General features: G+C 31.7%; 1 protein-coding gene across 5 annotated transcripts in view; it reads right to left on the bottom strand.

Moving 5' to 3' along the window:
* Window positions 1-21,064, bottom strand: part of Spata6 (spermatogenesis associated 6) — a 166,289-nt gene that overhangs the window by 13,866 nt on the left and 131,359 nt on the right. For all 5 annotated transcript variants that reach the window (XM_058570767.1, XM_046468810.2, XM_046468811.2 and 2 more), the window contains one exon: window positions 8,086-8,177. In XM_058570767.1, coding sequence (XP_058426750.1) covers window positions 8,086-8,177 — 92 coding nt within the window. The remainder of the gene's footprint in view (window positions 1-8,085; window positions 8,178-21,064) is intronic.

Here is a 21,064-nt window from a genome sequence, read left to right as displayed (position 1 = left end):
GCCAAAAAACAAATGCTGAATGTTTTCTCTGATATAAGGAGGCTGACTCATAGTAGGGTAGGGAGGGGGAGCATGGGAGGAATAGATGAATCCTAGATAGGGCCAAGGGGTGAGAGGGAAAGGGAGGGGGCATGGGGTTAGAAATGTTGGTGGAATGTGATGGACATCATTATCCAAAGTACATGTATGAAGACACGAATTGGTGTCAACATACTTTATATACAAGCAGAGATATGAAAAAGTTTTACTGTATATGTGTAATAAGAATTGTAATGCATTCCACTGTCATTTATTTTTTAAAAAATCAATAAAAATGAATAAGAGCAAGATTAACAGAAAATTCATAGTAGCATTTATATCTGTGGAAAGAGATGAAACTTTTGAGGGACATATGGCTTCAAAATTATGAGTTATTTTCCACTTCTTAAGCTAGATCATGAATATCCATTTTATTGTTGTTAAGAATACATGAAACTTAAGAATATTCCTCTGCTATTGCTTATATTTCACAATAAAAAGTCTGAAAAACTTTACTTTCATATACCATGACAATAGGTCTCTTTACTTCTCAATACTTTGCTAGAATGGAATTCCTCCATACATTTTCTAGTATTTACTAGTGAGTTTTCTTTACATTTGGTACCACTTCTTTCACACTGGATAATTTTGAAAATGAGAGCATCTCTAGATTATTAAAAGTATTTTAAAACATGATTATAATAATACATATTCATTCAGTTTCAAATAATATCAATAATCTTTACAATTTCCAAAAGACCTTAGCCATGTCTCAATGCTAATGCTTTGAGATAAGCAGCATATGTTTTTCATTATCTGTGCACAAAAAACAATGTAGACAATTGAACATAATTTCTTTCATACAATTTCTCTCCAGGTCTAATTGCTGTTGTCACTTAAAACACTTTAATAATTTGATTTACAGTATAAGAGAATCACACACACATTATGAGATATATCTGCATATACCTCATACCTCTGCAAATATATTGGCCAACCTAATTTCTAGAAAGCCTCTGTCCCTCATCCTTAGGAGTCTCATGTGTTGTTTTGTTTATTTATTTGTTTTCTGTTTGTGTTTGTCTTCTGTAAGTGGTTAATTACTATTTCACAAAAGGCAGATTCATTCCTGTCTTGCTGTCTGTTGTTCACAATCACCAACTAACAATGTACTTCTCCAAACTATGGTTGGTTTATTTGTTTGTTGTTGTTGTTGTTGATTTTAGTTTTCAGGCTAATTATAACCTAATAAACCTAATCAACTGAATTTTGATTTTTTTCATATATACCACACTTCCCAACTCTCTGAAAGATAATATAAAGACTACCAACTTTTAAAATCATGGTATGGGTTCTTCCCAGTTTGTAAATCGAGCTCTTAACACATTTCATAAAGTACTATATTGTGATCAGACACAGATTTACTATTGCTTTGGTTGCATTAGACAATAAATGTCTCAAAGTTGCTTTAAAATATTATCTTAGTGGCTTGTAATGAAGAAATAAAATTCATAAAGTCCTTTAGGATCAAATGTGATTCTGAAAAAGTTCTGTGAAGAAGAGCTAAAGTGGACAGAATAGATAATTCTAATGTTCCTTGGTCTGGAAAAATTTGGCAGGAAGTTTATTTTTACTTAAAATTTCAAAATTTTGCAATTTTGTAAGCAGTACTGTGGCTTTCTGGAGAAAACATGAGAAGTGATTCAACCTGAAAGTCTGAATTGCAAAATGATGTTATAAATGCAGAGAGGGTCCTAATATGTAAGTCTATGGCTTGATGTAAACAAGGACAGTAAGAATTGTAAGCATAATATTTACTTCCAGACTTGGAAGCCATTTTCTCTCTAATGAATTCTAAACATGTTGAATCAATTCTGATAGTATTACTGGGTGTATTCATAAGTTTAAAATGTATGAGTAACATTATTGTAGCAATAGGCTGACTACAAGTCTCTATTTTACCAAGAAGATCTCCAGTACTCATTTATGTAAAGCATTTAGGGAAGTTCCTACTAAAAATTCCTACAAAATACTGCATCAGTACTGTATTCTATAAAATAATTATCTACAAAGCAGGGACAATATTATCATTTGGTTAAAGACAGTAAATTTTTCAGTAACTTGTGATTGCTACTTCAACAGAAAAACCTCAATTAAATTATGATGGTCATGCAATTAAATTATGACAATTATTCTATTAAGAAAAAGGACAAAAAAGAACAAAGATCAGGGAAATATGGGAACTGAGCAGTTTCAAATCCCAAATTATTGAAATATGTACACAATTTCAATTTGTAATATTACATATACATAATTTAAATTTTAAATTTGAAAAAATATAACTTCAAATAGAAATTATGTCCGTGTGTATGATATATGTGTGTGTAACATGGCACATACACACACATACCAAAAAAGGAGAAAATGCAAAATGCCTAAGGTCATAGAAGTACCTCAGATGAGAGAACAACTAAAGAATGACAAAGCATTCACTAGATAGACAAGATGACACAGATTATTTCAGGGATCACACACTGTAACAGAATCAAGACATATAATGGAATACCAAGTATTACTATAGAAGTTAGAAGAGATCAAAATTGTCAAGAATCAAAAAGAATTCAATCCTAGAGGAATGAGAAGCCTACAATGGCAAGATATAAAAAGGATTTCTACTATAAATAAAATTGAATTAATATTACTCTAAAATTTCTTCAATTTCAAATATTTTTTTCTTTGCATCTAAGAGGACACATGGTCATTAAACACATAATATTTTAATTCATCCCTTTGGTTTTACTAATGTAGGTTAAACTCAGTATTGTTATCAAGTTCACAGGGAATATTCCATTTGTTTTCCTTCTTCTTTTCTGAACTCCCTCCCATACTTCAAGGAAAAAGAACTAGCCATAAAACTGACCTAATGTGGAGCACAGCCAGAATACTTCAGAGTATTCTCATGTCCTGACCCAATTAAATAAAATAATGAACTTATTTTTTAATTCCTTAAAAGTAGCCATTAAAGATTAAATAATTCCAGGTTTGACAAATAATATCATGGAAAACTTAATCGTGGCTCCAAAGCTACCTTGGACTGCTGCTTATCATTTCCCCCATGTCATCATCTAGTCAGCAGTCCCCCGATCTAATAACATTTAGACAAGACCATAAGTACTTGCTCTGTTTATGAAAATCATAAAAATCATAATCCTTAATGAAAATTTTATTATTTTCTCATGCCCTATTTTAAAAATTAAATTTGTATAGTAAGAATTGGTAGTCTCAGAACCATCTGTTGTCTACTCATGTTCTTTGAAGGGGCTACTAATTAACTGAACATGTTTTCATACTTTTTAGGTACAGGCGTTAAGTAGAGTTTTCTAATTACAATGGTTATATTTTTATTTTTAAAGATGAGTACTTGTTTATTCTAATCATAAGAAACTTTTCTAGATTCTGAACTACAATTTTTATAACAATTTGAAAAAAAATTTATAAATATCAATATATTTTTCTAGACAAAATATTTTTAAAAAGAAAAACTAAACGTTAATTATTTAATAAAAAGAACTTTTAAAAAGGACTTTATGATAGTTGATTTGAAAATGCAAAATCTAATGAATTTAAATTAGAATTAAGCAACATTTTCTCACTTAAAATAAAAGTCAACTTTCCATTGTGAATTTTACTAATGATAGCTTTCTGGCTATTTATTTATGACATCTTGGTAGAGTCATAAAATTGATCATACAGTGACCAATGTAGAAGCAATGAAATTTATAATCAATCCTGTGTTGTTTAAAAGCATAAAGCCCAAATTTAAATTATTAAGGTTGAGTTTCTGTTATAATTTTATAACTAAAATGTTATATTGAGCATATTCCTACTATCAGTATCCTGGAAAATATGCACATCTAAATAGAAAGCAGTTAAACAACACTGCTAAAAAGTCATATTCTATTCTATTATTATTATTTTTCTCTCCTTTGTGGCCAACTCCTATCTATATAAAACATTACCTCAACCTTTGTCTTTAAAGTTAGGGCTAATGCTCAAAGAATGCATAACAATGTAGAGAACTTTAAATATTCTGAAAACTGAGGAAATATGAAGTATATGTAGAATGTACTAAAAAGAAAAGAAAAAAGAGCATCCTAGGGAACTGGAACTTGGCAGGCTATCATAGCAAATGACTAAAAATTTTCTAGAAAACTCAAAATTGAGAAGCAAGCCCATAAAGGTAGTAGATTCCTTCTGCAAGCCACCTAGAACCCACAGAATTAAAAGGAGTCATTTATTGATTCTTTGAGAAAACTGTCTATCTAATGAGTTTCATGCACAAAGGTGATGGCAGACATGGGGCAATTATCATCAATATCCAATGCTTGGAAGATGAAATAACAAATGCTCTATTTTCCCATTCTTCTTTTCCTGCAAAAAACACTGAGTATCTGCTATATTCTGTGGATGATGACCATAATGTACATCTAGAGTATAAGATAATGTTAAATCATGAGCAAAATATTTTTACTGAAAAAAATAAAAGAAATAATTTATTTTAATTAATATGATCAATGTGATAAATTATTTTCATTATACTTTTAATTCTTTAAACATGGTTTCCTCTAGCTCCTTGAACTCAGTTGCCTTTATCTGCTGAATTCAACATTGATGACTCCTCAGATACAGATTCTAACAATTCATTTTTCATATAATATGGGTCATACTTTCATGTTTCTTAAAATGTCTCAAAATTTTTGTTGAAAATGACATTTTTGGTGGGGGGTGGTATTGGGGATGGAACTCAGGGGCACACAATCACTGAGCCACATCCCCATTTTGTATATTATGTAGAGACAGGGTCTCACTGAGTTGTTTAGCACTTCACTGCTGCTAAGGCTGACTTTGAACCCTCCTGTCTCAGCCTTCTGAGCTGCTGGGATTAGAGGCGTGTGCCACCATATTTGTAGCAACTCTGGATTCTGACTTCCCTGCCAAGATTATTACCTTTTATTTTACTTGTTTAAAGATTTGCTTGGATTCATACTCTGTATTCTTATTTCTCTCTCCCTGTACAGTTGCTGGTGTCCCTTGCTATTTTAAAAAAAGTTGTTTCTATTTTTTTTTTTTTTTGGAGGGGGGTGGATACCAGAGATTGAACTCCGGGTCACTCATCCACTGAGCCACATCCCCAGCCCTATTTTGTATTTTTATTTAGAGACAAGATCTCACTGAGTTGCTTAGCACCTCACCGCTGCTGAGTTGCTTAGCACCTCACCCAAACTCATGATCCTCCTGCCTCAGTTTCCCAAACTGCTTAGATTATAGGCGGCAAGCCTGGCTTCTTAGGGACTACACCTGGGTTAGCATGGCTTAGTGACCAGGAAACAATTGGTCAGAGCCTGTAAACCTATAAGGCTTCCATCTTTTGTCAGTGCATCTGTAAGTGGCTTGGAGAATATGTTCAGTTTATCCAGTTTATAAGCTTGTTCTGGATTTTATTTACTGCCTTTCTCAGGCTTCACACTCAGTTGTGAATTATTGGCTTGCCAGGCCCCTTCCTAGTCCCTTACAATCATAACAGATTTATGCATACATATAACCTTCCAAACAACCAGAAATAAGCAGAACTTTATCAAGGCCCACTTTGGTTATCTGGTTCCTGAATCTTTATTGTTTGTCCTAAGCATTAAGACTCTAGGCCTTCCCTGACTGCCAGTAGGATCATTATTGCTTCTGCTAATGCCCCAGCACTTGGCTCCATATAAACTTCCTTGTCTTTTAACTTGACTGCTTTAGTAAGTGCTTTTGTGCCACAGAGCTAGGGAGCCAGTGGCTGCGGGGGGAGGATGAAATCTCTAAGTTAAAATGCCACACTCCCTTGGTTCAGTAGATTTTCTAGACAAATGTTTCTCAATCTGTTACATGTCTTTGGTCAATTCCCAAGTTTTAAAATTGTTCTTGATAATTCTGGTCAGTTTTATTGTTTCTTTTGGGGAAAGGAGTATTCTGAGCTCCTCACTTCATTCCAGAGGTCCATACAGACTTCCTCTTAACAACTGTCAATGGGCACATGCAGAAGGCTAATTAAAAAGCTGAGACCCAAATTCGCTCTTTACTTTTGCTGTTGGAAACCTCAACAATGGGGTAATTAATGTAGGTTCTCTCATCTTTAATATGAGAAAATCAAATGAGAGTAGATTCTTGGCCTAGTATACACTATGACTTGTGAATAAAACTCAAATAATATTTTGGTCACTAATATGAAAGAAAAGCACTCATAAAAGATTTTAAAGGACTGACTACTCCCTCCTACTGCATATGAGAGAGGTGGCAAGGATTATAAAGTGATCTCAAAAATGTATAAGCAGAACTTTTCTGATATTCTGCTTTACTCTCTCATATGAGGTTCCTGGGAAATTTAAAAATCTTAGTCATTAACATTGATAACCTAGAAAAAGAATCAATATTGACTTTCATGGCAAATTTTAAATCAATAGCATTGCTTTTTAAAATATGGTATTAGAATCACCTATAGTATTTCTTAAAATGTATACATTTAGATCTCATCTATATGCAGGAACTAGAATCTACAGGGTGGGAGGTAGAAATCAGTATTTTTAAGAAACAACTCAAGCAATTAGTATGTATCCAAAAGTTTGAAAATCAGACCCTTTCCGGTATCATTCCTAGCCTCACCCCTCACCCAAATTATAATTAATTATATGGATTAAGCACCCCACATTGGGAAGGTAATTCATATAACAGTCTAGGGAATAAAGCTAAAAGAACAAAGAATTTAAGATAACCTCTTTTAAGATATGTGCTCTCTTAACCTTAGTTTTCCTCTTTGGATAGCTCCTCCTTCAATTCATCCACAATATAAAACATACCTTGATGGGAGGCCCAGGTTGCCTCTTGCTTGGGAGGCAATAAAACTATTGGCAATGTTGTCACACTCATGCTGGTGTAAGGAGCAAAAGGAGATGTTCATAGATGTTCTAGCCTCATTTACTGATGGTAAAGATCAGCGATTTGGTTACAAAATCCCATTCTACTATTTAGAGCTCTTAAATTTGTTCTTGAGGAATCTTATGAAGGTAAAAGCCCTATAGTAATAAGTAGTATGATGCTTTGACAGCATACATCCACAATTTACAGTTTTTGTTTGGTTTTGCTTTAATTTTGGTACTAGGGATTGAATGCAGGGATGCTTAACCACTGAGCTACATCTCCAGATCTTTTTATTTTTTTTATTTTGAGACAGGGTATCACTAAGTTGCTGAGGCTAGCCTCAAACTTGTGATCCTCCTGCCTCAGCCTCCTGAGTTACTGAGATTACAAGCATGTACTACCACACCTAACTTTCAGATTTTAATACAGAATTTTATGCCAATTGACAACTTTTTTGAAAGTTCTCATGGAATATGCTAGTACAACTTTGCAAAAATATTATTGCTAACATTCTTGAAATTTTAATCTAAGAGAACAGATTTTTTTTCTTATTTATTTGAAAAGATTTAGTAATGTTCTAAAATTACAAAGCCTTTTTTAGGTTAGAATAAATTATGAAATATGTGAACTTGCAGTACAGTCAAATAAATATTAAGTGTAGGTTAAAAATTATTACCATAAATTAGGTATATATATTTTATTTAAAAAACTTCAGCCAGGTGCCATGGCGAACACCTGTAATCCCAGAGGCTCAGGAGGCTGAGGCAGGAGGATCATGAGTTCAAAGCCAGCTTCAACAATGGCAAGGCACTAAGAACTCAGTGACACCCTGTCTCTAAATAAAATACAAAATAGGGCTGGAGATGTGGCTCAGGGTTGAGTGCCCCTGAGCTCAATCTCCAGTACCAACAAAACAAAACAAAACAAACAAAAAAACCCCTTCAGTAATGTATACATATTAAAATATTGTGATAGGAATTTACAGAGTAAAAAATAAAAAAAATTACACTTTTGAATCAAAAATTTTTAAAAATTCAGCAGATGAGAAAAACAGGCTATTTTTACATCAGTTATAAGAAAGATCTTAATTCACAGCATTAACTAAGCCCATACCTATATTCAGGGTCACTGTCATAGGCAGAGTCTCTGTATAATAGCCCTCTTTTCAGCTCCAGCTCTTCGTCTTTCTCTGGGTCTCTCTCATCCTGAAAAATTAAAAAAATTTTCATCAACTCATTTCTCATTGCTTTTAATATAATTCTTATGTTTCTTTGGGAAAGGCTCTTCTTCTCCATTATGGAAAATAAAAGTATGTTTTTTATCTATTGTTATGTGAACTCCAAAATGATTGCACTTGCCTTCTGAGGCATGAGTGTTTGAGAAAACATAGATGTAAGCACGTAGCTGTGACTTTCAAAGAAAATGACTTATAATTGTTAATCATAAGCCAAAATGCAATCAGAAATAAGTAATGGCAAAAATGAGAGGCAAGTTAATTGAAATGAATATATATGTCTTCCCCTCCTTGTACAGGCAGCCTATTCTTCTAAGTTAAGGGCATAAAAAACAGAATTCCGAGAGACTGCTTTGAAAGTACCTATGATAATTTTATATAATCTAATATCAAGTATCTGTATCAACTACTTAGCCAATACCCTTGGCTCCTTGGTCAAACAAGAACAGAAATGAAGAGAACTGATAACAAGAGCAACTAGTAAGCACAAATAAATATTTGTATTAAGAAGGAGTCCATTCACATATGTAAGAAAAGAGCTAAAAACAGATTATGATGAAAAAATTATTTAAAAATTTTGCTGATGTCATGAAACTGCAAAAACATTATTTACTGTAAAAATGTGAGCAATAAGTAACAGGGGAAGCTTAAAAATCCCAGAAAACATACATAAAAATTTAGATTGTTATAGCTTCTAATTTTTATCATTATGAAGTAATTTCATTTATTTCTATTGCTGTTTTCCACACCCATTAACATTTTTTGGTCTGTTCTTAATATAGTTAAAATATCTTTTAGTTAGTGCTCAAATGGTATATATTTATCCTTTTATTTTCAAATGTTCCTTTAGATCTTGGAGCATAGGAGGAATAGACAAATTCTAGATAGAGCAGAGGGATTGGAGGGGAAGGGAGGGGCCAAAGGGTAATGAATGATGGTGGAATGCAATGATTTTCAAAGAAAATGTAGGAAGTACATTTTCAAAGTACATGCATAAAGATATGAATTGATGTGAATATGCTATGTATACAACCAGAGATATGAAAAATCGTACTCTATACACGTAATAAGAATTGTAAGGCATTCTACTATAATATAGAAATAAAAAAATTTACATTTAAAAAAAAGTATTAAAAAAAAGCAGATGTTGTGTATTTTTATCCAGTCTGGTAAACCAAAAGATTTGAGCATTTTTCTTTAACAGCTAGAAAACATAAAGGACTCTAATAAGCATAAGAGACATGACAAAGGAAACAAAAGGAATGGCTATCTTAAGAGTAAGAACACAATCACTAAAAACTCATGGAGAGCAGAGGTGTTGTCCCTTTAGATCTAGATCAAGGTTATCATGTAGTGGAATTCTGCTTCAGGAAACAAAAGACATTACTCTTGTGGATTTTCTCTTCAAGTTTTAACACCTTATATAAGATATGTGTGTGTGTGTACCTATGTAGATGTAATAATCACATATACATGCACACATATAATTTCTAAAATGTTGTGTATGAATGTAAAATACACACATGTAGGTCTCTTGTAAGTACTTGGCATAGACATTTTTTTCGTTGTGGTAATCACATATCACATCTTACAAGCTACTAATTGTATATTGATCTCAATTTCTCCCTTTAAGTATCTTAGAATATTTGTTGAAATCTGGAAATTTTAAACTAGTATGATGTGGCATATCTGGGAAATCAAATATTTCCTTGTTGATCTGCTGATTGTTTTATCCATTGTAGAACACAGGTACTGAAGTCTCCAAATATTATGTGGCATTTATTTCTCCCTTCCGTTTTTCTTCTTCTATTTTAGGGCCCCCTTTTAGGGATATGTATATATATATATAAATATATTTGTAATGGTCATATGTTCCTGATGCTTTGACCTTTTTATCATTTTACATTTTTTTTCTTCATTGTAAACAAAAATTACTTTTAAAGTCTATTTTGTCTGATAGTAGTATAGTCATTTTAGCTCTTTTATGCTGTTTGAATAGTGTTATCTTTTTACATTCAGCTTGTTTGTGACAGTGTATCTAAAGTGTGTTTTATAGTCAGAATATAGTTTGATCAAGTTTTTTTTTTTTTATTTAGCATCTTAATCTCTGCCTCTGGAGTGGTTAGTTCATTTAAATTTCATATAGTTACTTATGAGGCAAGAGTTACATATGCCATTTGTTGTTTTCTGTCTTTTTTTTGTTTCTCAATTTTTTAATTACTACCTTCTTTTGTGTTATATTTTCCAGGGTACATGTTTAATTCCCTAATAATTATATTTTCATGCATTTTCTTAGTAGGTTCCATGGTAGTTTAGATTAATATTAAATTTCCAAAGGATTTGAAGACTTTTCTCACAACTCCTCCTTGTTTTTGTATTGTTATTTTTATACAAATCAAATATTTATCTAAAACTTGCTCACTGAAATAGATTTTTAATTACTGTTTCATGAGGTCATATTTTAAATCAAGAAGGCAGAATAAGCAACATCTACTGGCAAAAAAATTTACAATTATGCTTTCTTTTATATTTACCTATTTAGTTATCTAATCCATTGCTCTTTATTTCTTCATGTAAATTTGAATTACGCCCACAGCCTCTAGGACTCCTTTTGGTATTTCCTTATAATTCAGATCTGTAAGTGATGGCATTTCTGCTTTGTCTGCCTGAGAATGTCAGTATCGATTACATTTCTGAAAGATAGTTTTGCTATCTTTATATAAATATAAATCTTAATATAAAGATATTTATGGTTGATGGTTATTTTCTTTGAGCACTTTGTGTCACCCCAGTGCCTTCTGGACTCCATAGTTCCTGAAGAGTTTTAAAATTTATTGAGGAAGAGGGATAGGTGATGAGTCCTTTCTCTCTTGCTGCTTTTAATATTTAAGCAAGGGGTAGAAAGAGTCCCATGAAAATAGAAGAGAGATAAATGGAGTAGAGGAAGGGGGTTAAGGGAGCAGGAAGGAGGGAGAGACCATAAATTATTTGTCCTTTAAAGTATACAGTTCAGTTATGTCTGGTCTTTCCTGAGCACACACAAAGCCCTGGGATATATGCATTGTCCTACAAATTTGTATGGTCTTCTAAAATCCCATGAATATGAGGGAACTTTTCAAAGCCCCTATGGACATATCCAGCTTTTCCTTTTAATCTTTTGCTTAATCTACTGTTTATCCCAACCGCTATCTCTACCTCTTCAAACTACTGTGAAGTTAAACAATTCCTTGTAATTATTTTCAAGAAATGTCTCCAGTGCAAATATTTTGCACTGGGAAAAAGCTCTCTTTGACTCAAAGAAAGACAAAACTGTAAGTGGGATCTTTTAGGGAAGTCAAATAATGATTGTCTGGGAATGGTCTTTGAAGAAATCCCAACTTTATTCTTCCACCACAATGGGGTGAAGTGACATAAGACTGCAATATGGACAAGGCTTCAATACATTATGCTATATATAAAAGGCTAGTCATAAAGACACATAACATATGATTCCATTTAATAAGCCGTATCCTAATGGTCATCTAGGAAACTCAAGCTGGTAGTTGCCTATGAATGGAGGAGAAATGTGGGAGAAGACAGAGTTTTTTATTTGACTCCTAATGGGTATAGGATATCTTTTGCAGTGATGAAAAATGCTTTGAAACTAACTAGATGTAGTGATGATTGTACAATTTTTTAGTATGTGAATTACTTTTTAAAATAAGATGTCTTTTTAATGGAACAATAGGTGACCTTAATAGATTTTATTATCTCAAGTAGACAGATACACATTTCCCCTGCTCTGTCTGGTAAACTAGATTTTTTTTTTTTTTGAAAGCAGGGGCACTTGACCACTGACCGAGCCACATCTCAGCCCTTTTTTAATTTTTGATTTTGAGACAGGATCTTCCTAAATTGCTGTGGGCCTCACTAAGTTAATGTGGCTGGTTTTAAACTTGTGATACTCCTGCCTCAGGCTCCTAAGCCACTGGAATTATAGGCGTGTGCCATTGCACCCAGCTAATCAAGAACATTTTACAGATGAAAGAAAGAGGGTAAAGAATACATTAACATTTTGGAAGTGCTTGTTATAAATGTTTAAAAATGTGATATACTAGGACTTAAACAGAGTGCTATACCCTATAATAAAGGCATATATACTCTCTATAAGTACACACAGAATAACTAAAAGTGACTGTTATGCTTGTTCTTAAGAAATATTAATAAATCTCAAATAATTCTAAGTTGTTCTCTAGCTGAGAAGAAATTAAGTTAGCTGTCAATAATAAAGATAAGAGAGTATTCAATTAGATGGAAATTAAGAAAGACATTTCTAAATTACCACGGAGTCAATGAAGAAATAACAATGGAAATTAGAAAATAAAGTTTCTTATTATATTCAACATAAAAATTATGGGATGCACCTAAAGCAATGTTTAGAGGGAAAATTATATTCTAAAATGTAAAGATTAGAATATCAAAGCTCAAAATTAATAACCTCAGCCTCTATTTTAAAAGCCTAGGAGAAAAAACTAGGACATAAAACTATTAACATAAGTTAATTTAACAGAAAAAGATCTGTCCTAGATGAATAAAAAATTTCACACTATTCTCTGAAAAAAAAAATAAAATGAACAATCTCTAAGTCAAAATGTGGGGGTGGGGATTAAAGTTGAATTACCATTGTCAGGTTTGAAAAGGGAGATGCTTATATACTTACAGATTATACAGATGCTTTTAAAAAGAATATAAAACTCTTTCAAAAATCTTCATATCATTCTATTTAATAATATTAATGAAAAATTCTTTGCAAAACTAAACTGATAAAAGTGAGAAAAGAAAAACTAAAAAAATCTGAATAACTGATGTTGAGAAATATTGAAAACTTTCCCATACTGGTAGATTTGTTAAAAGTATTTCTGATATAACACAGACTCTATTGAGACTGGCTGAGAATCTTTCCCAGCTCATTTTTATGAGGCCAGCCAAAACCTAAGGAAAGCATTACAAAAAGAACCCTGCAGACCAATCAATATAAACTTGGTTAAAAAAAATCTAGCTAAAATATTAGTGAATTTAAACCAGTGATATATATTTTCAAGAAAATCATGACCACAGGTTTTTTTCCAAGAATACAAGCATGGTTTAACACTATTATAAAATAAGTAATTCACTATATTAAAAGATGAAAAAAGCAGTTATTCACCTCAAAAGATACAATGCAATAAAACTTTGCATTAATGATAAAAAAATTAAAAACTCTTAGAAAATAAATAATAGAAGAAACTTATATAATTTGACAAACAATACCTAAACAAATACAAACAAACAAAAAATAAAAAAAAAAGAAGAACTCCTCTAGTAAGCACCATACTTAATGTTGAAGTATAAAAAGCTTTTTCTTGGATGAATAAAAAAGATAGTATGTCCTCTATCACCACTTCTGTTCAATATTGCTTTTGTAACCCTACATAATTTACTAAAGTAATAAAGGACATTTCCATGTAAATATACTCAAGAATGAGTATTTGAAGAATATACTTGGTCATAACTATAAATAAGGGTAAAAATTATCTTTGATCCAAATCTCAGATTATGCAAAAAATCAAATCCAGATGCACTGTGGATCAAATGTAAATGGAACAATGATAAAATATTTTAAAAGTAATTTATTATCTTCATAACTGTGAGTAGCCCAAGTTTCATTAATATGGAATTAAGAAAGCCCTAACTAAAGCACTAATCAAATGGAGTAGAAATAGAGCTATATTTAATTAAGAACTTCATCATGAAAAAGACTTTGTTAAAAAAATGAACAGGCAATAGATTGGAATATATTCATAATATAAAGCATATCCACCAGAAAATATCCAGGAATGAAAATAAAAGAATTTAAAAGATTGCTACAGTTTTAATCTGGAATGTGCCTCAAAGACCCATGTGATAAAGACTTGGGACTCAAAGTTTGGTGCTGTTGGAAGGTGGTGTAAACCTTTAAGAAGTGGGACCCAACAGGAGGATTTAGGTACTTGGGAACATGCCCTTGGCCAACCTCTTACTTTGTTTCCTAGCTTCAATAATTGGAACAGCTTGCTCCACCACGTGCTCCCACCATGATTGTACTACCTCACCACAGGCCCCAAAGCAATAAACCAACCAACCATGGATTGAAATTCCCAAAAAACCAAGCCAAATAAACCTTTTCTCTTTTTAAGTTGATTATCTCAGGTGTTTTACAAAAGTGATATGAAGCTGACTAACACTGAGATATAAGGGATACAGAGAACCAGTTTGACATAGATAAACTGAAATCCCAGAAGAAGAAAGAGATAATTTGCGGAAGCCAAGATAAAACAAGCTATAGATTTAAGAAACATGATAAATGCTAGATAGATAACATAGAAAAATCACATTGAAGTGTGTAATATAACACAGCTCAAAATAAAAGACAAAAGTTCTTGAAAATAGCTAGAATAGGAAGATATTAGTAGCAGTGGGGTTGGCACTTTTAGTTTGATAGCAAACTAGAAGACACATAAATGTTCATCAAAGGATATACATAAGAATGTTTATACTAGCACTATTAGTATTAGGCCCAAATTAAATTTCAGACTATAATAATTAAGTTACACTTTTGAAATTATATAAATCAGGAATAAGTAAACTCTTTTGGCAACGAATCAGAGAGTAAATACATTTTGATTTTTCAGGCTATAAGATCTCTGTCACAATTCTCATCTCTGCTATTATAGTAAGAGAGAACACATGAACAAATGAGCATATACATGTTCCAATAAAAACTGTGTGTGTGTGTGTGTATATATATATATAAGAATTTTCCTATAGGGCATGGTTTGCTAATTACAGCTACACAGCAATAAAAATGAAACACATGCATGTTACAAGTACAATGATGAGCCAAAGAAACCAGAGACAAAATCATGAGATTTTGAACATTCAAAACCACTCAAAATTGATCTATATGTTATATATTAGAATGACAAGGAATCTAGAAATTTAAAAAAGGCCCCAGAAACATTTTGGGAGTGCTGGTAATGTCAATCTCTGACCTTGATGTTGTTCATATGGGTTCATTTTTGAAAATCAATTTTGCTACACACTTGAAGATTAAAGTACACAATGTAAAATTTTAAAAAATATAAAATTACCTAGGATTATCAGTGCCAAAGACTTATGAAAAATGTCTACAACAAAAAGAAATGACAAGATAGTTAGTCCCTGAATTACCAAATCAGAGGCGAAGGGGGTCAAGTCACCAGTAGTAACCAAAGACGATTGGCCTCTCCATTGGTGAAGAACTCAGAGGAAAACAATATGGAATCTCCTGAACCTGATCACTTAAAAAAATAACAAAATAGAGTCTCACTCAAAAGCTCTGTGGGTCAAATTAAGTACAGCCAGTGAAATTGGGAGAGATTTTTGCACTTCTATAGTAATGAGTACAAAATTCTGAAGGAGCTATAGTTACCCAAGACCCATTAACTTTCAAAACATGTCAATGTTGCCTTTCAAATTACAACTTTATACTGAGTAAAAACCACCTAGCAACGAAATCCAAATTAAACAGGAAAATAAAGAAAAATGTTATAGAAAGCAGGAGAGAGAGATAAAGTCATGAGATCTCAGACTCTAAGCTGCATACCTTAGGACAATTGATAAAAACACCAAAAACACTCTCAACCTACAAATTCAGAAAAGTTAATTAAAATATATCTTCTTTCTAAAATTTTAGGAAAACATAACTTCACAAAGAAAGATCATCATAGAGGGTTAAATTCTATGAAAAATTATAAGAGGAAAGAAAAAAAAGAACAAAGAAAGAGCAAAACAGTCTTCAATGAAAGTGTGCCAGACTTGAAGTTTTTACAAAAATAGAATGAAAAATGTGCTACGGTATGCCCTCATGACATGGCAGTAGACTCCTCCAAGACTGAAGTCTTATATTCTATCATTTCTGCAATAGCCTACTGGTTATGAAATAAACCCCATTCATGCATGGTAAAAGGAAAATACCTGGTGAGAATGCCAATAGGTAACAATCAATGGAGGGCATGCAAGAAGCATATTATGTTGTAATAGTAAAATGAAAAAGCTGAAAATCCTTAAAATTTAAAAATAAACTGCTAAATTTCAGAAAAAATAGAAATTAAAGAAAAAGAATATCAGTTACCAACCCACAGAAATGATTAACATTGGGTGAGATGGAAATGCTTACTAATCTGATTTATCAGTATACATCATGTACATGTATCAAATTATAACACTAAATCAAATTATCATATTGTATACCATAACTACATACAAATGTTATGTCTCAATACAAAAAATAAACTTAAATTTAACCATTTAAAGATGATAAATCACTATTTAAGGAAAAATAATTTAAGAATGGAAAATTAAACTAGAAGAAATGTAAAATGTGAATGCAAAAAAATCACAGCAGATGAGAAAAATGACAAGGAGGAAAATGTTTTAATATTAGGAGAAATGAGGATATGAAAAAAATTAGAAAGAGAACTACATATCATACAAATAGAATCCAATATATATATTTTTTTCCTGAAAAAGAAATCAAAGTCCAGGGGAGAAGAAAAAACTCTCAAAACTGTGTTTCAAGAAAATATTCACAAAATATTAAAACTATGTAATGAGGGAAAAACTATCAGTACAGAATAATCACACCTTGATATATTCCAACATAACTACTGAACTTTTTAAAGGTAAAGAAAAATATACAAAAACACATTTGAATTTCGAGTGTAAAAAGACCAAGTAACTGTATAAGAAGAAAAAAATGGGTTTTCAGCAAATTGGATAGAAACACTCTGTACAGAGACAATCAAGTAACATTTAAAATAAACAAAATGCAAGCAGTTTTATATTCAGCCAAAGTAAAGGTATGAAGGCTAAGATGTCACTATCAAGGACAGGTCCCATGAACCTTTCCTTAGGAACTTTAATTAGAGAAAGCGCTTCAGACAACTGAAATGACTGGAGAAGACATTGACATAAAAATAAATAAAAATATTAAATGTTTTTATACAGAACTCTAAGTAAGGATTATAAAGGAAAGAATATGGTATGTGGCATAAATGGCACATGCTCTCATTGTAGATAAATAAAGTTATAACAACAGAGGAAGAGAAAATGTGAAATGCTATGTCCAATTATGTGTTTTCAAAATTTTGTCTTTGTAATACTATTTTGTTCTGTAAAAATTTTATTGACAAAGCAAATGAGGTTATATTGTAATATTAATCATCTCTGATGTCATTGAAAATCAGGTGAGGAAATGTACAAGATGACCCTAGAATTGTTAAACCCCAGTAGGACTATATCCAAAGACGTTGGAGTCAACATGAAGAGTTTCACTGACCAAAGTTTAGCTTATTTAAATGCACAAATAAGGACAAGAGCCGAAATACAACAAAACACAACAAATATGCTGGAATCTATAAATTCACAATAACCTAAAAATAAGAAAACAAATTGGTCACCTTTGGAAGATTGTTAGAGAATAAAATATTGTTCTTTTTGTTGTTGTTGTTCTTTCATGGAAAAATAAAGAAATAGATTTTTGTTGTTTTTTCAAATATGAACAGTGCAAAATAGAAGGAATAAGGAATATAAAACAGGTAGTATATTAAATAGAAAATAGTAGATTTCTACCCATATATCAGCAAGTACATTAATATGAACAGACTAAATACTTCAACTGAAACAACTCTGATATTGTATAAGAGAGTCAATATATGTTATTGAAATTTCCTTTATTAACAGAAAGGTTAAAAGTACAAAGATGAAAGAAGATATTCCTTGAAAAATACTAACCAACTAGAGGAGTTGTAGCTATAATAATATGCAATAAAGTCGAATTTTAAAAATACTAGAAATAAAGATATCAATGATAACAATTTGCAGTTATGTTTCCCTTTAGTTCCACTTAACAACTGAGCCAAATCCCCAGCTCTTTTTATTTTTTTATTTTGACACAGGATCTTGCTAAATTGCTTATGGATTCACTAAGTTGCTGAGGCTGGCTTTGAACTTGCAATCCTCCTGCCCTAGCTTCCCAATCTGCTGGAATTATAGGCATGCAACACTGCACCTGGCAAACAGGCAGATCTTAATAGAATATTTTTTTTAGAATGATCCCTTTTTCTTGGGGGCAAGCAGACAAAAACAAATCAGTAAAGATACAGAAAAACTGAACTACATTAACAAAACTGACTTAAATGCCACATACCTATACTGTACAACATTACAATGTTGTGAAGTACATGTGAAGCCAAAAATAAACTCACACAAGGTCATAAATGAAGTGTCAACAAATTTCAGAAGACAGAAAAGTTAAAGTATATTTCAAACTGCAGTATAATGAAGCAAAAAACAAGTAAAAGAAAAAAAATAAATCATCCTTCCCCTAAAGAAGTTTGAAAATCTTGCAGGATATTTTTAAGTAACTCAAAGGTAAAATTAAAACTTAAGGAATGAGAATATTTTAAACCAAAGAGTATCAAAAATGAGATTAAAACTTATATTATAGAGCTATGGGGTGGGGTTGTGACTAAGTGGTAGAGCACTTGCCTAGCATGTGTAAGGCACTGGGTTTGATTCTCATCACTGCAGATAAATAAATAAAATAAAGGTCCATTGACAATTTAAAAATATTTAAAAAAAACTTATAGGATAGAGCTAATAGACTCCTTAAAAGGAAATATATATTTGTAAATGCATGTATATATTAGGAAAATGCCTAAAAATTAATGCTATAAATAGTACCAAAAGTTTGCAAAAGGAAAAACAACAAATTAATTCCAAAGAAGAATATTATAAAGAGCAGAAATTAATAACATAAAAATATATACAACACAGCTAATAAAACCTATAGAGTTTTCTGAGAAACAATGGTAAAATTTCATAAATCCCAGGTGAGACTGACAGTTACAAAAGTATTTCCATTTTACTGTCACTATTAGATTAAGTGATTTTTAAAGAATAAGTAATATTTACTAAACACTTTCTATTTTGCTATCATTCTCCACTTTATATATAATTTAAATCTATAAAACAGTTATAAGAAACTTAACAAAGAAACTAGCAAATAACTTGGGCAAAAGACTGGCTTCAGAGCCTACATAGAAGAGCACTCAGTCCACTGCCAGGGATATGATATCAATTCAGTACACTTCAGCTAAAACTTTTTAGTCAACATTAAGATAGTAAAACCTAACTGTGCTATTCCCTGGCAAATCACATAACCTTTCTGATTTATTCTTTCATCATATTGTTTGGATAATCTTATAACAAATTCTTACTCTTCCCAGAGGCCAACTGGCCACTTAATGTTACCAAATTAATTTCCTTAATGAAAAATCTAATGATGTACTTTAAACATCTCAGTAGCTCTGTATTTTCTAAAGAAGCTGCCAATTAGCAGCTAGTCTATTAGCTTTGTTGGGTCCACAGAATGTTTCATGTTTTTAATTTGAATTAGTTGACAATAAATTTATACTTGTAAAAATAATTGGAAGATCTGGCAGTGCTGTAGCTGATACTCTACAAAGCAACAATTAACTAGAGCTGGGAGGTTATATCCCTTACTGGCCTAACCCCTTGAGTGCTTCTGACATCACACAGCTCCTGGCTTCCACAAAAAGTCTAAACTTTTCACCTTGACCTCACATGATCTGGCTCAACAAGAACGTTTTGCTTTAACTGGATGTTCCTCAGCTTCCAAATGTGTTTTATTTGAAGAAAGATGCATTTCTAGACAGGGTAGATTGATTGTACTAAACCATATGTATTCTCCTAATACTGCTATAAGGCTCAAGAGCCTGGGAATTAGAAGTAATAGTGAAATGAACTTCGTTGAAGTGATCCTGTTTTAGATGACTTAAATTTTATTTGAAGAATGTGTAAAAAAAAAAATATTGGATGTTTACTCTTTTCCTTTAGTCATTGGGTTATATTTTAAGCAGAATCTTCCATTATTTTGCTCAAGATGGGATCTCTTAATTTTTTAATAATTAACAAACATCTGATATATTGTTTTATTCATCTATTAAATATTTAATGATTCATAAATTTATTCATAAATAAATCACTTAGAGGCTGATATTTAAATAAATTCTTCATGAAGTAACAAAAGAATCATATCTGAGGTGTACAAAGAGAGGGTATACCTTTGTCTATGGGTATTCAAGTAGGACCAACATGGATTTCAGTCTGACCTGTCTCCAAGGAAAATGTGTAATTAGGGCTTACTTTTATGTCTGTTCCTGAACAAATATGGTTCTGTGAATGTTATGTTTATATATTTTATATGTTTATGGTTGGATATATGTTTTATGTTTATGTTTAGGAAAATGCCTACAAATTAATGCTACCAAAAGTTTGCAAAAGGAAAAAAAAAACAAGGGTTATATGCATCTGGGTGTTCTCTGTGTTTATCTCTGTGGAAGTCAGTGAAAGTCAAAGAGTGTAACCTAGATTCAAATGCTGGCTACAATTATTTAATTTATATAATTATTTCATGTGTATAATCATTGAATTTATACAAGTCACTTAACTTTTCTTGGCCTTAGTTTCTTCATCTTAAAATAATATTTTATTCTTAATAGCACTCTTATAGTTTAGATTTGAGATACCCCTCAAAAGCTTATGTGTGAGACAATGCAAGAAAGTTTAGAGATGAAATCACTGAGCTATATGAGCCTTAACATAATCAAGTTCATTAATCCACTGATGTGGATTATTAACAGGGAGGTAACTGTAGGCAGGTAGGGAGTGGCTGGAAGAAGTAAGTCACTAAGGGATTGCTTTAGGGATTTATACTTTGTCCCTGGTGAAAAGAGT

Source organism: Marmota monax, unplaced genomic scaffold (genome assembly GCF_021218885.2).
Source record: "Marmota monax isolate L192 unplaced genomic scaffold, Marmota_monax_Labrador192_F-V1.1 WCK01_AAM20220418_F8-fsc00008, whole genome shotgun sequence".
Classification (NCBI taxonomy): Eukaryota; Metazoa; Chordata; class Mammalia; order Rodentia; family Sciuridae; genus Marmota; species Marmota monax.
Note: the sequence above shows the minus strand (reverse complement) of the source record. Positions and strands in the feature narration are given on the sequence as shown.